This window comes from Miscanthus floridulus, chromosome 2 (assembly GCF_019320115.1).
Source record: "Miscanthus floridulus cultivar M001 chromosome 2, ASM1932011v1, whole genome shotgun sequence".
Classification (NCBI taxonomy): domain Eukaryota; kingdom Viridiplantae; phylum Streptophyta; class Magnoliopsida; order Poales; family Poaceae; genus Miscanthus; species Miscanthus floridulus.
The window spans coordinates 137,735,989-137,756,375 of NC_089581.1; the positions used below are offsets into that span (position 1 = coordinate 137,735,989).

Consider the following 20,387-nt stretch of genomic DNA (forward strand, 5'->3'; position numbering starts at 1 on the left):
CCTGGATGCAGATTTGAGGAGAGCGGTAGCATATCACTGGAATACCTGGGCAACATATGTCCAGGAGATTACGGTATGCTTGGCGAAATTGAGACTTCTTTCATATACACACCATGCTGGATGGATGGAGGATTTCCTGTAGAACAAAAAAAATCCACAACCGCCAATTGAAGATTAGCACAATAAAAAGTTATCAAATATCCTGCTCAGCTCGTAGATTTCCAAAGTTGAGAGAACTCCCTATCTCTCCTGTATCGACCTGTTTTCATAGTACTTCTCAGGCGAGAGCTTGTTTTTGCCGCGAGATATATCGTTGGCGTGATGTGTTTCTCCACCGCCCTTTGGTCCGGCCGTCGCTGTCAACGCCGCCGCTGAGTGCTTGCCTCCACCGGTGTTTATTGATCTCCGGTTGGAAGGCATGGCCTGGTACCTTCATGTGTGCAGTGTGCTCACCGCTTGGCCGGAAGGCATGGAGCTGGGCACGCCTTGCCGACCGTACGTAGCTGGCCGAGCCAAACCTTGGGATCGGATCGGTGCCGCGTCAATGCGGTGCTGAGAGTAGATGTAATTTTCTTTTCAATTTTTTTAATGAACAACACAGTAAACCAAAAAATAATTAAATTTGGGCCCTACTATAATTTTTAGAAAGTTATTATAGGATACTGTTAGAGAAGGACAAAAATTAAGGTTGCTATTCCTTTTGCTAACTTGCTAAATTGATTAGTTTAGCAAGTAAATTATACCAAACTCCTGGAGATGCTCTAAGTTAACTACACATAATTCATGATGGATTTTGATGACACTAGTTTGATCTTATAAAATGTTGTTGGATTGGGTTAAAGTTACAATAGTAGTAGTAGTATAAATTAGAAGATATCTCCCGCCTTGCTGTGGAAATCTCTTAAAAATAAAACCGTTGCATATATGAGTTAAATCATCTATATATCTATCTATATCTCTTATAGTCCTAAATTGCACTAGCTATATATCTCAACATACCCTAGCAATGCACTATCATATACAATTAAGACCAATGTTTTTCTAAACGGTAAACTGTCTTTACACGGTCGCCCTTCGTTTAGCGTTTAGATTGTTTACACAGTGTTTAAACGAAGTTAAACGGTCTAAACGGTTTTGTACTTTAAAAAAAATACACATAATTATATATGTGCATGTAAAAAATCAAGTATTCTAGCATTTATATATATTTATCCGAGTAAGAATCAATTATTTTGGTATGTATATATATTTATGCATGTGAAAAGAACCAAATATAGATATTTATGCATGTAACATATCAAGTGTACACATTTATAAATATAATAAACTTAAGTACACAAATTTATCCATACAAAACTGAACTAGATTTACCTCGTGTTCGCCTAAACAGCCGTTTAAACAGCTGTTTAGCCCGTTTAATGTTGTTTATCTCCGTTCCGTTTAGGCCGTTTAGACCGTTTTTCCCGTTTTTTTGACCGTTTAAACGGTCAACCGTTTAATTTTCGTTTACCCTCTAAACAAAACAGTTTACCACCGTTTACCGTTTACTGGCCGTTTAGGCAAACACTGATTAAGACCCACTAGCACATGCAATTGTAATGTCCATATCATCAAGACACATAAGCATTTGTTGTCCAGGTCAGCATATCACGTAATCCAATAATCCATAATTCCCGCTGTAACATGTGGGGTATGCTTCTAGTTCTTACATCATTCTTATCAAAATTAGTTGCGCTAAGAGGTTGGAAGTTAGTGGGATGATGTAGCTATTGGTAGGAGATGATGTGATAGTTAATGGACAACGATGTGGATGGCTTACATGCTAAGATAAAACTTGTAGTGGGGTTTAGCTGTATAAGATACATCCTTCTTATCAAAATTGGTTGCATTAAGAGGTTGAAAGTTAGTGAAATGATGTGGCTATTAGTAGGAGATGATGTGGATAGTTAGTGGATAATGAATGTAGATGTTACATCATTCTTATCAAAATTGGTTGCATTAAGGGGTTGGAAGTTAGTGGGATGATGTGGCTATAGAAGATGATGTGGATAGTTAGTGGACAACGATGTGGATGGTTTACATGTTGAGATAAAATTTGTAGTGGGGATTAGTTGTATAAGAGACATTATTTTTATCAAAATTGGTTGTATTAAAAGATTGGAAGTTAGTATAATGATGTGACTATTAGTAGGAGATGATGTGGGTAGGTACTAGACAACGATGATATAGCCACGGCCGCCGCACCACGTGCATGTCGATCGAACTTACACACAGACATACACGCAAAGACGGGTCGAGGAAATAATATATAACAAACAAAATTAAGTAGCTGATGGACTATCCACAAACAATGGAGGACAGCAATGTTATGGTCTTCGCGGTGGGCGTGGCCATGCTGCTCCTTGTCGTCTCCAAGCTCGGATCTCTGCTCGTCACCAAGAACAAGAAGTCGAAGCTCAACCTCCCCCCGGGGCCATGGACGCTACCGTTGATCGGCAGCGTCCACCACCTGGTGAGCAACCCAGTGATCCACCGGGGGCTCCGCGACCTCTCACGCAAGCACGGGTCACTGATGATGCTCCGGCTGGGCGAGGTGCCCACACTGGTGGTGTCGTCGGCAGAGGCGGCGGAGACGGTGACGAAGATGCACGACATCGCGTTCGCCGACCGCTACGTGAACGCCACCCTGGCGGTGCTCACCTTCAACGGCACGGACTTCGCGTTCGGGGCATACGGCGAGCGGTGGCGCCAGCTCCGCAAGATCTGCGTGCTGGAGCTGCTGAGCGCCGCGCGCGTGCGGTCGTTCCAGCGCGTCCGCGAGGAGGAGGTGGTACGGTTCCTGGGGAGCCTCGCTGCGTCCGCGTCCGTCGGCGCCGCAGTGGACCTGACCAAGATGATCTCCAGGCTCATCAACGACACCTTCGTGATGGAGTGCATCGGCAGCCGGTACGAGCACCGGGACGAGTACCTGGACGCCCTGGCCACCGGGGTCCAGCAGACGTCAGTGCTCACCATGGCCGACCTCTTCCCGTCGTCGAGGTTGATGCAGATGCTCGGCACGGCTCCGCGCAAGGCGCTCGCCTGCCGCAACAGGATCACGCGCATCCTGGACGAGATCATCCGCGAAAAGAGGGAGGCCATGGCCATGGACCGCGGCGACAAGGCGGAGGCGCACGATGGCTTGCTCAGCGTCCTGCTCAAGCTCCAGAAAGAGGACACCTTGCCCATCCCGCTCACCAACGACACCATCGTCGCGCTCATGTTTGTGAGTCTATCATATGTCTAGCTAGCTATATAGCTTATCCGTCACAGTCGCATGCAATGCAAGCTGCTCAACTTTCTTTCTCTCCTACTAGGATTTGTTTGGCGCGGGCAGCGACACCTCGTCCACGACGCTCAACTGGTGCATGACGCAGCTGGTCCGGCACCCGGTGGCGATGAGCAGAGCCCAAGCCGAGGTCCGGGAGGCCTTCAAGGGGAAGAGCGCACTCACCGAGGACGACCTCGCCGCGGCGGAGCTGGACTACCTCAAGCTCGTGGTCAAGGAGACTCTGAGGTTGCACTGCCCGGTGCCGCTCCTGATCCCGCGCCGGTGCCGCGAGACGGTCCAGGTGATGGGCTACGACGTCCCCAAGGGCACGGCCGTGTTCGTCAACGTGTGGGCGGTCTGCAGGGACCCCAAGTACTGGGACGCAACCGCCGAGGAGTTCAGGCCCGAGCGGTTCGAGGAGAAGACGAAGAGCAGTGGCGTCGATTTCAAAGGGACAAACTACGAGTTCCTTCCGTTCGGGTCCGGCCGCCGTATGTGCCCAGGCGTCAACCTCGGGCTCGCCAACATCGAGCTCGCGCTGGCCAGCCTTCTCTACCACTTCGACTGGAAACTGCCCCGCGGAATGGAGCCCAAGGACGTCGATGATGGGGAGGCTGCAGGACTGATCCTAAAGAAGAAAACGGGACTCGTCTTGCACCCGATCATCCGCTTTGCACCAGCTAGCGCGTAAAAATTAAAATGCTGCCCCAAGCATTACAGGAACAATATGTGCAGGTGCGCTGTGGACAATATGGAAGACTAGGAACGATGTGATGTTCAACAAGAAGGTGCTGTCTTCACCGATGGTGATCATCTACAACTACAAGACCTTGATGCTGATTAAGACCTGGCGGCCCCTTCTGAAGCCGAGTGCTTTTTAAGTAGCTGTGATGTCTTTGGAGTGATGTTTGTTCTAGTAGTTGGTTAGTTGAGTTGTTAGAGGAGTTGGTTGCTGAGTGTTAGTTGATGTCTCTGTTCGTTAAACTGTAAAACCGGTAACCCCAGTGTCGGATCTTTGGGCTTCGTTAAGATTTCTAATAATAAAGCCGTGCGAATGCCTTTGATCTAAAAACATTATAGAGTTATGATGCGTATGCCGCTACACGAATGAAAAGAACTATGAAATGTTATATGCCACATAATTTTGGACGACAAATGGATTAAAATAATGCTATATATGTCAGCGTTAATCAGTTGCTCCAGAAAATATTACTGGGTGGCCATGCATTTACATCCCAAAGTCTGGCACACATGGACTTTGTATATCCAACCATTTTTACCAGGCGCTACCGGAAATAGGGCCTTTGCCGAGTGTAAATTGCTTTGCCGAGTATCAAAAATCAAGCACTCGGCAAAGACCTTCTTTGCCGAGTGCCGCACTCGGCAAAGAATTGCACTCGGCAAAAAAGGGCACTCGACAAAGGACTTATTTGCCGAGTGCCAAGCTCTCAGCAAAAGCACGACAGTCGGCATAGGCTGTCCCGCGTAACGGTGTTCGGCCACGTCCTTCTTTGTCGAGTGCCTGCTGTTAGGCACTCGACAAAGATTTTTTTTTGGAAAATACTTTGTCGAGTGCCCCTGACACGACGCTCAACAAAGAGTCAATTTTTTTTTTTGAAATGTCTTTGCCGAGTGCCCCATTGAAGGCACTCGGCAAAGAGGAAATTTCTAAAAAAAAATTCAAAAATCCTCTTTGCCGAGCGTCTTATTCTTGACACTCGACAAATACCCCATTTGCCGAGTGCCATGCCCCGGCGCTCGGTAAAGTTTTTTTTTTGTTTTTTGCCACCAAATTTTTTGTGCAGCCCTTTTAAAGTACCAGAAACTCATTGTTAGAATTTGGGGATTTTTTTTGGCTTTTTGATATATTTAGTTACTTTATTTCGTTTACTTGAATTTTTTTTTAAAATATAATTTTGAACTGCACGTGGTACGAATAATGGAATTTAATGATTCAAAAAATGATAGTCATGTTACTGAGTGTAGTGTGAGGCCGTATCCAGGAACAGACCCGAAATTTTGGACATCTTGTTCACGAAACATGACCGCGAACTTGCGTGCGAAGTGTTTTTAAATTCTATAAAAAGCAAACGAAGTCCGAAAATCATGAAACGTGTTGAGATGTCGTGATATCGTATGTGGAGGCTATGATAAAAATTTTAGAAGATTTCGTGCATGTTGTCATATACGATGCTTATGAACCAGGACAACTCCTTCGTGCACTTAAGATGCCGTATGAGCAGATACATGCCTGTCCGAAGGGGTGCATCCTATTTAGGAAAGAACACGAGCATGTAAAGTTCTGTCCAAAGTGTAAATCCTCCAGGTACCTGGAGGTAGACTCTGATGATGGCCAGAAGAGGCAACTTACGATCCCCATGAAAATCCTACGGTACCTTCCGTTCCTACCGATGATCCAACGGCTATACATGACCGAGGAATCCGCGAAACAGATGACATGGCACAAAAATGGCAAATGGTACAATCCTGACAAGATGGTACATCCATCCGATGGTGAAGCTTGGATCCGCTTTAATAACAAACATCGTGACAAAGCAGATGAGGCCCGTAATGTACGTGTTACGCTGGCAACAGATGTGTTCAATCCTTATGGAATGATGGCTGCCCCATACACATGTTGGCCCATCTTCGTTATCCCCCTTAATCTCTCCCCCCGGTGTCTCCTTTCAATGACATAACGTATTCTTGTCGTTGATAATTCCTGGACACCTAGGGAGTAATATGGGTGTGTTCATGGAGCCCGTGTTTGATGAATTGGTCCGTGCTTGGGACGAAGGGGTATGGACATATGATCGAGCTACAAAGACAACTTTCAAAATGCACGTTTGGTACCACTACTCCCTGCATGACTTCCTGGCGTATGTGATATTCTGCGCCTGGTGTGTTCACGAGAAGTTCCCATGCCCAATATGCAAGGAAGGTGTGAGGTTCATTTGGTTGCAGAAGGGTGGCAAGTATTCGTCGTTCGACTGACATCGTCAATTTCTACCTCTTGACCATCTATTCAGACAAGACATCAAGAACTTTACAAAAGGTGTCAAAGTGACAAACCCTGCACCGCGGATGATGACTGGTGTCGAGGTTCATGCTCAGATAGATGCTCTCGTGCCCAATGAAGAAGGTGGTTTTATGGGATATGGTGAGCAACATATGTGGACTCATATCTCGGGCATGACGAGGCTCCCATATTTCGATGACCTTCTTCTACCACATAACATTGATGTAATGCACACTGAAAAAAATGTCGCCGAGGCACTTTGGGCAACACTCATGGACACTGAAAAGTCTAAGGAAAACCCTAAGGCTAGAGTGGACCTGGCAACGTTGTGCAATAGACCAAATCAAGAGATGCAACCTCCTAGTCGTGGCAAGACCTGGAGAAGGCCTAAGGCCAATTTCGTCTTGAAAATGACCAAAGGAGGGAAGTACTTGAATGGATCAAGACGCTAATGTTCCCTGATGGGTATGCAGCGAATCTAAAGAGAGGAGTGAACTTAGGCACTCTGCGAGTCAACAGGATGAAGAGGCATGACTACCACATATGGATTGAGCGGCTTCTTCCGACGATGGTTCGAGGCTATGTCCCGGAGCATGTCTGGCAAGTGCTGGCAGAGTTGAGCTACTTATTCCACCAGCTTTGTGCCAAGGAGCTCTCTCGAACCGTCATTGATGACTTGAAAAAAGCGGCACCCATGTTGCTCTATAAGTTGGAGAAGATCTTTCCACCCGGCTGCTTCTTGCCGATGCAGCATTTAATTGTGCACCTCCCGTATGAGGCACGGATGGGGGGCGTGCAGAACCGTTGGTGCTATCCAATCAAGAGATGTCTGAAGACTCTTCGCAAAAAATATAGAAATAAAGCCAAAATTGAGTCTTCCATTGCAGAGGCATACATTCTAGAGGAGGTGTCGAAGTTCACAGAGAAATACCACACTGAGAACCTTCCTAGCGTTTATAATCCACCCCCTTGTTACAATGCTGACGAAAATGAATCGAACCTCAGCCTTTTTCAAGGGCAACTCAAAAGCGCAAGTGCATCGACCACTAAGCAATTGAAAAATGAAGAGTGGCGCAGTATCATGCTATATGTGTTGACCAACCTTGTCGAGGTGCAGCCGTTCATTGGGTAAGTTCTGAACGAACTTGTTTCATTTCACTGTATGTCCTTGTTTCTTCGTCCAACCCCCTTGTTTCTCGTTGGTACAGGGAATTTCTTCGTCAATCCTGGCATGGATCAAGGCAACCTACGCCACAAGAAAATGATACCCTTCTTTCACAGGGTGCGGGACCAGAGAGCCCCAATTTCATTTGTTGGTTCAAACAGAAAGCCTAAACTGATGCACCTATAAGTGATGAGCTGAGACAGGTTGCAAACGGCTGTGCCGTTAGGGTCAAGTCATTTACCAGTTATGACGTGAATGGATATCGTTTTCACACAGCAAGCTACGAGCAGAGTCAGCCCAATCAAAAAACCACAAACAATGGAGTTGTTACGCCCGACACTAATGGACTCGACTATTATGGAAGAATTGAAGAAATCTATGAACTATCATTCTATGGTTCTAAACCTCTTACTCCTATCATATTCAAATGCTACTGGTTTCATCCTGGAGTAACGAGATGGACCCCTAAGCTTGGGCTAGTCGAGATTCGATAGGATTCTGTCTATTCAGGAAAAGATGTCTACATTGTGGCTCAACAGGCCGTCCATGTTTATTATACGTCATACGCGTGCAAAGATGCCGAGCATCTTAAGGGTTGGTCTATGATGCACAAGGTATCGCCACACGGTAAACTACATGTCCCAAACGATGAAGATTACAACTTCAACCCAAACACATATGATGGAGAGTTCTATCAAGAAGAGGGGCTACAAGGGAGGTTTGACATAGACTTAACTGAAGAGATAGGAATGGAAGTAGATAATAAAGGGATGATGACAAGGATGATGGAGACGAGGTGCAAAATCTGAAGGACATACAAATGCTTAAGCGATTACGTTTAGGCAATGATAATGAAGACAACATTCCTCCTTCGGATAGTGTTGATGAGTTGGACAATGTTGATAGTGATGGCGAGACCTATGATCCAACTAATCTCAATCATGAAGATTATTTCTAATACATGTAATACTATGTTTTTTGTAATTATGTTTTGTTCATTTTTGCATATATTTCTAATACATGTATTATTATGTTTTTTGTAATTATGTTTTGTTCATTTTTGCACCTATTTCTAATTACGTCTTATTTTTCTTTTTTATTGCAGGTGATTGAACAAAGATGGCGGGCGACCATCATAGGTTCGTGAACTCGATTTACCAAAGACCACGCTGGCTGCAGGAGGAGGCGGAGGGGGCGGCGGAGGGATCGGACATGAGGAGGAGGACCGCCAGCCGCAGGAGGGGGCCGTCTCCTCCCACGTCGCGTGAGGAGGAGCTGGAGGAGAAGGTGGCGCCCGTGGACGAGTCAGACAAGGAGCTGGTTCGGCAGACGGACGAGGAGGAGGAGGGGAAGGCGGCAGGCACGGGTTCCGCTTCCTCCGACTCCTCTTCGAGTGTCTACTTGCGAGGTCCTACGAGCCTCCCACAGGTTTCGCTTCCTCATCAACGCCCAGTGATTCGCCCCGAAGGGCAAAAGTAAGTAACTTTATATGTTATCACCACTACTTCATATGATATGATGAAAAAAACTAATAATTTTTCTTAATCACTTGTGTAGGAACTAGGTGGTTATGTCGGGTGGTAGCGCACGGCTAGTCAACAACATCCTAGGTCTTCTGTGCAGGCAACACTTCCCCGGCATTGTCACGTACGCATCGAAGATGGAGCCGGCCTACTCGTTTGACCACTATACCGTCGCCCCCAATGCAGAGTACCCCAACAAGGCGGCGTGGGTGAAGGCAGAGTTTTGGGTAAGTCTCCCTCGCACAACATTGCTCAATACGTCGCATTCATTGGACTTTTCTTAAAATAATGAATGGATGCATCACTTTTGTATGCAGACTTATTACAGATGCGAGGAGGGATTTGAGGCTAGGGCGGAGCAGGTGACTACCAAAGCCTGTAAAAAACTTGTCACCGACATGCATCATGAGGTGCTTATCTAGGCCATCATAACCTACTATGGGTCGAAGCTTGGAGAGAGGAAAACCAAGAAAGACACAAGAGAGATACAGCTGACCCGGGAGCAGTACCTTGAGGTAAATGAAGAACATCAATATTGATTCGTTTTGAGATTAAGTTGGTTGAATTTGATCTTCTTATATGTCTAATACTTGATGACGTGTAGATGATTCCCTGGTGGTGCCAAGCGTATCCCGAGTGCTAGGCGATGATGGTGGAGAGGTGGTTCATGGAGGAGTACCTCAAGATGCACAGGAATGCCCGAGACCATCGTTTGCAGATGCAAGGTCCAGCACAAAATCAAGGCAGCCGTAGCCTCGCCGGATACAAACAAGCATGGGTACGCGAATTCATTTATCTATTGTGACGCTCAGTTCTGCCTGATTTCCAATCATCGTGTTGTCTTTCTCACAGTCGGCGTCACATAGTGGCTAGGCTTGCTCGGACTTCCAGGCATGGTGTATGGCCCACAAGGGCAAGGCGACGTCCGACATCTTCTTCAACCTGGAGGACCCGCCCGAGGCATACATGAACCCGAGCGTCCACTCCTGCATCAGTGAGTACACTGAGGTGGCGAGGTCGCTCCATAGGTCAGACCACGATCCGAGCACCCAGAACTTCGATGGAGAGGCCATCATGAGGGCGGGGCAAGGCAAGAAGCATGGATGGTTCTGGCTTGGCGACGGCATCATCGACACGGCCTCTACTCCCTCTCTCTCTCAAATCCGAGCACGGAGCACGAGCGAGAGCCTGGCCATTCGCACACGGCCGATCGCTGCACAACACCGGGTCAATGTACTCGAGGTTATTCCTATTTTACTCGTCATACATTGATCTTTACACACCTTAATTAGCTTTGTATTACTGAAACATTGGAGTAAAATATTGTAGGCCCGGCTGAAACAGGAAATGATGCAACATCAGGAGCTGGAGGCCGGGCAGCAGAGGATGGCGGCCCAGCTGGAGGCCGAGTGGGCCGAGCGGCAGGCCCAGGCGCAGAGGCTGACGAACATTATAGAGTTCCTACAAGGGCTTGGGCAACGTATGGGCTTCTCTCTGCCAGCTAGGCTGTTGGTTTCATCTCCGCCTCCGCATCCTGTAGCTGCAGCTACTCCTGTGAGTATGAAAGTTTTTTACTTTCGCTTGTGCTTTGCTTGTATGGCCTCTACCTTCCTAGATTAGCTATCCAAATAATCTTGTCTCACATGCAATCTTTTCTCCTTTGTGCAGTCTTCATCTGACGGTGGTTCGAATAATCCACCTCATGCACCTCCGAATGATGGAGCTGGGCCTTCACCACAGTCGTAGTGGCCGAGATGAGTGCACGTTGTATTTTTTTATTTGTTGTTCACTTGATGATGGACTTGTGATATACTTGTGATGCACTTGTGGACTTTGATGGACTTGTGAATTTATTTGGATGGACTTGAGCACTTATTATTATATATGTGATATATATTGTGATAAATGTGATATGTGCGGATGGATGTGTGGATGGATGAGATATATATGTGATATATATTTATATGAATTTATTTATCATGATGGAATGTAAAAAAATAAAAATTGTCGTTTTGGGACACTTTGCCGAGTGTTGCACTCGACAAAGGACCCCGTTGCCGAGTGCCATGGTCACAGCACTCAGCAAAGCTGGAAAAATGGGCGCTCATAAAACCATTTTTCCAGCTTTGCCGAGTGCCATGACCATGACACTCGGCAAAGAATTTTTTTTAAAAAAAAAACAAACTTTGCCGAGTGCCGGCCAGAGGGCACTCGGCAAAGAATTTTTTTTAAAAAAAATCAAACTTTGCCGAGCGCCGGCCAGGGGGCACTCGGCAAAGAATTTTTTTAAAAAAAAATAAAAAATCTTTGCCGAGTTCCTGCAGGGTTGGCACTCGGCAAAGCGACCGTCAACGGGGCCGGCGCCGTGACGGTCGCTTTTCGTTGCCGAGTGCCCGATAAAAAACACTCGGCAAAGAGGGTTTTACCGATTAATTTTTTGCCGTGTGTTCTTTGCCGAGTGCCGCACTCGAGAAAGGTTTTGCCGAGTACAATTTGGCCTTTGAACCTGAATCCAGTTGTGAGGCCGCCCACTCTCTTGTTAAATATGTAATATGTAATATATGGACTCCATCAAGCAGTAAATTCTCTTTTGGTTTTCTAGTGTTCTATATTGATGTAAATTGTACCACCGTAGCAAAAGTGAAAGGAGAGTTACAATGTACACCTATGTACTCTACTTAATTGAAAGGGCGAGTTTTTTCATCTTGCTTCCCCCCCCCCCCCCCCCCCCCCCTAAAAAATAGAGTTGCAATCTGTGGCATGTTACTATATTGATAACATAAGTTGTACCACTATAGCAATAGTGAAAGGAGAGTTACAATGTACACCTATTTACTTATATATGCTTACTTGAAAAACCAAGCTTTGCATTGTTTTTTTTCCTAAAAAAATTGCAATATGCGGCATGTTACTATATTGATAACAATGATAGTGTAACACGCCACCAATACGGAGGTAATATATAGAAGAATGACCATATATAAATTGTTGGCCTCAACCGAAGTCTTAGATAATTAGGTTTGCTATTTGCAACATCTGTGTCTACTTTATTCTTGAGGAGCGCTATTTATATTGCCAAGCTTACAACATGCGAACAGAAATGCTCCTATTATGTAGCTATATCCTAAGTATATTCCTAGCACATAGAGGTATTTTGGTCCTCAATTTCAGCATGATATCCGTACACAATAATCCAAATCGGATCTGACTTCCTAGGCCTTACGGGATGAGATGTCGCCTAATTCTTTGCACGTTGCCGGGCCTCGGCCATGTTCTATGTATTCAGACCAACTGAGATGTCTCCGCTAGGCCTTCTGGCTTCCTGAGACATGACCGCGCCCTTCGGGTTCCAAATGCCCATTCACAACCAGATTTCGAACCGCGCTTAGGCCTGTGTGAGCCAATTTGAATTTTGTCAGGCTAGTCCTAACGCGACATCGTGTCTGGTGGTCTCAGGCTCCATGTCCATTCTTGACATCCACACTCAGTGTCCACGTCAAGCTGAACAGAGACTTCAAAGATTATCAGGTTAGGGCAAAGCCAATAGAGGCTAACGTTTTGTAGTAGGTTTGATCAAAAAGAGACACTACATCCAACAAGGAGCATCTGAGGCATCTAATCTCATGCACGAGCTATCCAAGAGATGCTTTGTGGGGGTCATTTGTTGCATACCTTTTCAATTGTACTTGGGACTACAAGCCCGTCCACATCTCTACTTTAAGCCTTGTTTAGTTGCCAAACTTTGGATGTGCAAAGTTGGCAAAATGTATTGTAGCGTAACTGTAGCATTTCGTTTGTATTTGGTAATAATTGTCCAACCGTTGACTAATTAGGCTCAAAATGTTCGTATCGCAAAGTACAACCAAACTGTGCAATTAGTTTTTAATTTCATCTACTTTTAGTATTCCATACATGTACCGCAAGTTTGATGTGACGAGGAATCTTCTTTTGTATAGTGTCAAAGTTGGGAGCTTGGGAGGAACTAAACAAGGCTTTAGCCTTTGCTCAAACATATAGACCTCACGACAGACTCACTCTCTTACCCTAACTCGTGCTTTTGGGTTAACCGTTGTTTTTTTTGTCAGATCATACACCGTTACTTTTGTAGGCACCTTTGTCAACCTGCAAGACGTGACATAGATACTCAGCGCTGATGTGGAGGTTAGGTAGCAAGCCACTAGGGTACGTTGGGCCACGCCATAGGGCTTCACCAATTTAGGCTAACAGATTTGTTGGCCTTAGCGAAAAGTAGCGGTACTCGTAGATAACAAAAAGTAGAGCTATCAAAACTCACAATCTACGGGAGACACACTCTTTGCCGAGTGTTCGACGCTTTGCCAAGTGCTCGACGTTTTGTCGAGTGTCGAAACACGGGTACTCGACAAAGAGGTAGTTTGCCGAGTGCCACACTCGATAAAGCCGGCCCTCGGCAAAGGCTGTCTTTGCCGAGTGTCAAACACTCGGCAAACGTCCTATTTGCCGAGTGTCAGACACTCGGCAAAGAATAACCCTCGGCAAAATACCTCAGCCGACGCCGGTGGCCCCTCCGTCATCCTTTGCCGAGTGCTGGTCGTTAGCACTCGGCAAACGTGCTGTCTTTGTCGAGTGCTTCAAGCCTGACACTCGACAAAGAGGTTCCTTTGCTGAGTGCTAATTTCGACACTCGGCAAAGTATTTTTATTTTTTTTATTTTTATTTTCAAATTTTTTCTGTGGCATTTTGGCATTTATACAGTACCTTGAAGCACGTGTTCCAATTTGGAACTTTTCTATGACTTTTTGGTATATTTTTTTAATTTTTTATGTTTACTTGAATTTTTCTCGAAAAAGTAAATTTGAACTGCAGGTGCATGAAATATTAGAATTTAGCGATTCAAAAAATAGTATTCATGTTTTTTAGTGTATTTTGAGGCCATGTGCAGGGACATTCGTGAAATTTTGAATATTTGTTTCACGAAACATGACCACGAACTTGTTAAACAAGTGTTTTTTAATTATATAAAATGCAAACGGTTCTAGAGGTGATCACATGTGGAGATGTCTGGGTTTTAGACATCATACGTCACAACTTGCTCGAAAACTTCTAAATTTTTTACCACAGCCTCTACATGCGATGACACAACACCTCTACAAGTTTTATGATTTTTGGACTTCGTTTGCATTTTATATAATTAAAAAACACTTTTTTAACAAGTTGGTTGTCATGTTTCGTGAAACAGATGTTCGAAATTTCACGAATGTCCCTGCACACGGCCTCAAAATACACTCAAAAACATGAATACCATTTTTTGAATCGCTAAATTCTAATATTTCATGCACCTCCAGTTCAAATTTACTTTTTCGAGAAAAATTCAAGTAAACATAAAAAATTAAAAAAAATATACCAAAAAGTCATAGAAAAGTTCCAAATTGGAACATGTGCTTCAAGGTACTGTATAAATGCCACAGAAAAAAATTGAAAACAAAAATAAAAATACTTTGCCGAGGGTCGGAATTGGCACTCTCCAAAGGAACCTCTTTGCCGAGTGCCAGGCTACGGGCACTCGGCAAAGACTATTCAGAATTTTTTTATTTTGGATTAAAAGAACCCTGAATTTCTTTGCCGAGTGCCCGCATCTCGGCACTCGGCAAAGAGCCACCCCACTTAACCCTAGCGGGCCGGCAGGCCCGCTCCCACTCTCTCACTCCGGCCCGCTCCCACTCTCTCACTCCCTCTCACTGCCGCGCGCGCCCGGCCCCGCACCGCTACCGCGCGCCCACCGGCACCGCCCCGCCGCCGGACGCGGCCCCGCCCTGGCCCTGCCCTGGCCCCGACCCGGCCCCGCTCGGCCGCCGCAGCCAGCTGGCCCCGCCCTGGCCCAGCTCTGTCGCAGAACGCGGCCCTGCCCCGGCGCCGCTCCGCCGCCGTAGCCAGCCTCGCCCCGACCCCGCTCTGCCACCGGTGGTGCCCTGCTCGGCTGTCCCCCGCCCCTGACCCACCGGAGTGGAGGAGAGGAGGAGCAGGGGATCCAGTAGAGGAGAGAAGGGAGGTGGAGGAGAGGAGAAGGGAGAAGGAAGAAGGAGAAGGGAGGAGAAGGAGAAGGAGAAGGGAGGAGGAAGGAGAAGGGAGGAGGAGGAGCCTCGGCCACCGGCCACGCCCCTCGCCGTTCGTCCTCGCCGTCGTCCCCGCCCTCGCTGGAGACGAAGGTGACCTCGGCACCGCGTCGCCCGACTCCACCGCCACCCAAGGTATAAAGCCCCCCTGGTTGTCGGCCTTCGTGCCTTGTATGTCATTGACGGCCTTCATGCCATACGTGGATGTGTGGGCCTTCATGCCGTACGTGGATGTGTGGGCCTTCGTGCCGTATATATGCTGTCGGCCATCGTGCCGGCTTTTTTCTTGTAGGTTTTGGAAACCTCTCCGTATAGGGAGGTTCTACCGAAATTTTTAACTTATAGTATTATAATTCTTCTTTTGCAGAGCAGGACCTGTCGGAGGGGACCCAGAGTACGTAGGCGACCCCGATCGTCTTCGTCGGCACTGCGGTCCCACCTACACAGCGTCGCCTCGTCACTGCCCCGCTAGCCTGACTCCACCGCCACCCTAGGTATAAATAACCTCTCTTCTTTATCGTTGTCATAGATCGGTGTAACCCAGTTAGGCGTCTCTCGTTCAAAATAGATACGGTTGGAGGTATGTGGATCTTTGCATATCTAAGATCGTATCTGTTTTAGATTGTCCACTTTTTTGGACAGCCCACGGATGCATAGATAGGGTAGTTTTCATGTTCTGCTTCGATCTGAGACAGAGTTTCGGCACTACCTCCCTGTTGTTCTCCGGATACACACTCTCCCTTACAGGACGTGTATCGGGAGAACAATGGGGAGTGCTGCAGAAATTCTGTCTCGGATCAGAGTAGAGCATGTAAACTAACCTCATCTATGCATCCGTGGGTGGGATTAGGACCTATCCTTACCCATTAGACAGTAGGCATGCCGTTCAGATGCAATTGGTGGTTATATTACTTGCTCATGTATATGCTAGAGGATGGATAACCATGAGTGGATATACATGGGCCGCCCAAGTCAGGCTGAAATCACCCCTGAATGGATGGACAAGACCGAGGGTTTCTTGAACCAAGCATTTGGCAAGGCAGCTAATGGAGCGAGAGACACATTCTGTCCCTGTAGCGAATGTGAAAACAGGAAAAGAAAAACAAGGAAGATCATGGGGGAACATCTTTGCAAGTATGGATTTACGCCAAACTATACCCGGTGGGTGTTCCATGGTGAAGCCCATCGTACTAGAGAGGAGGTGGTGAGACCACGCTTGGAGGCATTTGATGCTGATGGCGGGGTAGCAGGATGGTTAGGTGACTTTCACGAAGCAACGTTTACTGAAAGACCTATGGAGGAGGAGGAGGAGAAGGAGGATGAGGAGGAGGAGCCAGAGCCAACCGGAAAGGCATTCTACCAAATGTTGTCTTTGGCACAGAAGCTCCTACATGAGAAGGCAACGGTTTCTCAACTGGATGCCATTGGACGCCTAATGGGGTTGAAGTCCTAGTACAACATGAGTCGAGCCTGCTTCGATGGTATGTTGGTAGTTATTGGTGGGCTACTTTCGGAGGGTCATATTCTGCCGAGCAGCTTCTACGAGTCACAGAGACTCCTTCGTGCACTTAAGATGTCGTATGAGCAGATACATTATTGTCCAAAGGGGTGCGTCCTATTTAGGAAAGATCACAAGGATACAAAGTATTGTCCAAAGTGTAAATCCTCTATGTATGTGGAGGTAGACAAAGGTGATGGCCAGAAGGAGCAGCTTGAGATCCCCATGAAAGTTCTACGGCACCTTCCGATCATACCGAGGCTCCAACGGCTATTCATGATCGAGGAGTCCACGAAACAGATGACATGGCACAAGAATGGCATTCGATACAATCCTAACAAGATGGTACATCTAGCTGATGGTGAAGCATGGAAAAGCTTTAATCGCAAGCATCATGACAAAGATCTTGAGGCCCGTAATGTACGTGTTGCGCTGGCAATGGATGGGTTCAATCTTTATGGAATGATGTTGGCCCCATACACTTGTTGGCCCATGTTCGCTATCCCCCTCAGTCTCCCCCCCCCCCGGGGTCCTCCTTCAATGGCAAAACATATTCTTGATGTTGATAATTCCTGGACACCCGGGAAACAAAATGGGTGTGTACATGGAGCCTGTTTATGATGAATTGACCAGTGCTTGGAATGAAGGGGTATGGACTTATGACCAAGCTACAAAGAAAAACTTCAAAATGTATGTTTGGTACCAGTACTCCATGCATGACTTCTTGGCGTATGGGATATTCAGCGCCTGGTGTGTCCACAGGAAGTTTCCATGACCGGTATGCAAGACAACTCTAGAGTTCATTTGGTTGAAGAAGGGTGGCAAGTTTTCGTCGTTCGACAAGCATAGATAGTTCCTCCCTCTTAACCATGCATTCAGACAAGACACCAAGAACTTCATGAAAGGTGTCAAGGTGACCGACCCTGAACCTCAGAAGATGACTGGTGCCTAGGTTCATGCTTAGATAGATGCTCTCGTGGTCAATCCACAGAAAGATGGTCGAAAGAAAGATAATCCAAAGAAAGACTACTTTGTGGGATATGGTGTCGAACATATGTGGACTCATAAGTTGGGCTTAGAGAGGCTTCCCTATTTTGATGACCTTCTCCTTCCACATAATATAGATGTAATGCACACTGAGAAGAATATCGCCGAAGCACTTTGGGCAACACTCATGGACATTCCTGACAATACAAAGGACAACCCTAAGGCCAGAGTGGACCTAGCAATGCTATGCGATAGACCAAAGCTAGAGATGCTGCCTCCAAGAGACGACAAGCCATGGAAAAGGCCTAAGGCCGATTACGTCTTAGAAAAGAAGCACGGGACGGAAGTGATACAATGGATGCAGACATTAAAGTTCCCGGATGGGTATGCAGTGAATCTGAGGAGGGGAGCGAACCTAGAGACTGGCCGAGTCTTAGGGATGAAGAGTCATGACTACCACATATGGATTGAGCGGCTTCTTCCATCGATGGTTCGAGGCTATGTCCCTGAGAATGTCTGGAAGGTGCTGGTAGAGTTGAGCTTTTTCTTCCGCTAGCTTTGTGCCAAGGAGGTATCTGTGAAAGTGGTTGAGGAGTTGGAAAAAGTGGCACCTCTGTTGCTTTGTAAGTTGGAGAAGATCTTTCCACCTGGCTTTTTCTTGTCGATGCAACATTTGATTTTACACCTCCCATCCGAGGCACGAATGGGGGGGCATGCAGAACCGTTGGTGCTATCCAATCGAGAGATGTCTAAAGACTATTCACAAGAAATGTGGAAACAAAGGCAGGATTGAGGCTTCCATTGCTGAGGCATTCATTCATGAGGAGGTGTCAAATTTCACAACAACATACTATAATGAGAACCTTCCTAGCGTGCATAATCCACCCGCTCGGTACAACGAGGACAAAAATTAATCGACCCTTAGCCTTTTCAAAGGGCCACATGGGAGAGCAAGTGGAGCGACCACAAAGACCTTGAGCTATGAAGAGTGGCGCAAGATCATGCTCTACGTGTTGACCAACCTTGACGAAGTGGAAATGTATCTGGGGTAAGTTCTCAACAAACTTGTTACATACTCTGTAACTTTTGTACATCCAACAACATTATTCCTTGTCAGTGCAGAGAATTTTTTGATGAATCCTAGCATCATTCAAGGCCACCTTCTGACCATGAATGAGAGACCCTTCTTCAACATGGTTCACCTGATTTCATTACATGGTTCCAAAAAAAGGTACCGGCCAACTTAGCTCTTACTAAGTTTGATGTTCCAAGTTGCCTGATTTCATTTCTCTCCTGCTTGAACTTGCAGTGCCAAAGGGATGTGTCTATAAGTGCTAAATTACGATAGGTGGCCAATGGCTTTGACTATAAGGTCTTGTCATTTAACGCTTATGACATGAATGGATATCGCTTCTACACAACAAGGTACAAGCAGAGTCGTCCCAATCCAAGGACCATGAATACCGAAGTATTTACGCTGGGCACTGATTAGGAGGAGTATTATGGGACAATTGAAGAAATATACGAGCTCAACTACCATGGTTCTAAAGCGCTATCGATGTTTCACCACCAATAGCCTACCACGGGGATACCCGAGGCAGTATGTTTAGGCTTCGGCATATGCTAAACTCGACGGTAAATGTAGGAGACAGTCGATTTATCCTAGTTTGGGCCTTCGATTGTGATTGAGTAATAGCCCTACGTCCAGTCGGTCTTAGCCTTTGCATTGGATTAATTATCAAGTGTCGTATAGTTGTTGTTCTCTGAACCCCCAATCCAAGGAGCCCTGCCCTCCTTTATATAGTCAGGAGGCCAGAGTCCTAGTCGGTTTATAATGTAGAGTCTTAGTAGGATTACAGGGTAGTATTACTACTAGGATTACATGGGAAGAATCCTAGTTAGACTAGATCTTCTCTCTTCCTTGCGGGGTATCCTATGGGTCCCGCATCAATAAGCCCCCGAGCACTTCATGGTTGAACTCTAGAAGCCTCGTCTTGTTCCTCTTGTCGAGTAGGAACAAGGGTCGTCCGAGTGCTTTCTTGAGTGAAACCATGTAGTGCTTCTTTGGATCTTCGAGTGGTGTGTGCTTTTTGAAAAAAGTTCATCCATCTGGGTGTAGCCCCCGAGCCTCTTGCTATTTGGAATAAGGAGCTAGAGGATCTTGTCTTGAAATTGCTCTATTTCTTCATTTGAAGGTCAAAAAGAACTTGGATATGGCTCGGTCCGGGTTCTTTTTGTCGTAAGGTCTTGAAGTGGTCTGTCTTGAAGAAGTCTGCCTTGAAGAAGTCTTTTCTATGACATACGCTTTTTTGAAGAAAAAGTGCACTCACTGAGTGTAGCCTCCGAGCCTCTTGCTATTTGGAACAAAAGTTGAAGGGTCCTGAATCTTTATGTTGTTTGAAAATTCCTGTTCTGAAGAAGTCTTTTGAGTGATGTGCGCTTTTTTTGAAGAAAAAGTGCACTCACTGAGTGTAGCCCCCGAGCCTCTTGCTATTTGGAACAAAAAGTTGGAGGGTCTTGAACTGCTGTCTTGAAGAATTTGAGTGATGTGCGCTTTTTGGAAGAAAAAAGTGCACTCACTGAGTGTAGCCCCTGAGTCTCTTGCTATTTGGAACAAAAGTTAGAGGGTCTTGATTCTGGGTTGTTTGAAGAATTGAAAACATTTCCTGTTGCAGCCCCCGAGCACATTTCTAGGTTCTTTTATTCAAAAAGAACTCGGATATAGGGTCTTGGCATATTCTCTGGTAGTTTGCTATTTGTCAAGTGTAGTTGCATGGTGGTAGTTGAGTATAA

The 20,387-nt window shown here is 46.2% G+C and overlaps 1 protein-coding gene across 1 annotated transcript; it reads left to right on the forward strand.

Annotated features, from left to right (window-relative positions):
* Window positions 1-2,350: 2,350 nt before the first annotated feature.
* LOC136539818 (dolabradiene monooxygenase-like) lies at window positions 2,351-4,113 on the forward strand. Its single transcript, XM_066531810.1, has 2 exons — window positions 2,351-3,265; window positions 3,357-4,113. The coding sequence occupies exons 1-2, from the start codon at window positions 2,351-2,353 to the stop codon at window positions 3,999-4,001; spliced, it is 1,560 nt and encodes a 519-aa protein (XP_066387907.1). The 3' UTR covers window positions 4,002-4,113.
* The last annotated feature ends 16,274 nt before the right edge of the window (window positions 4,114-20,387 follow it).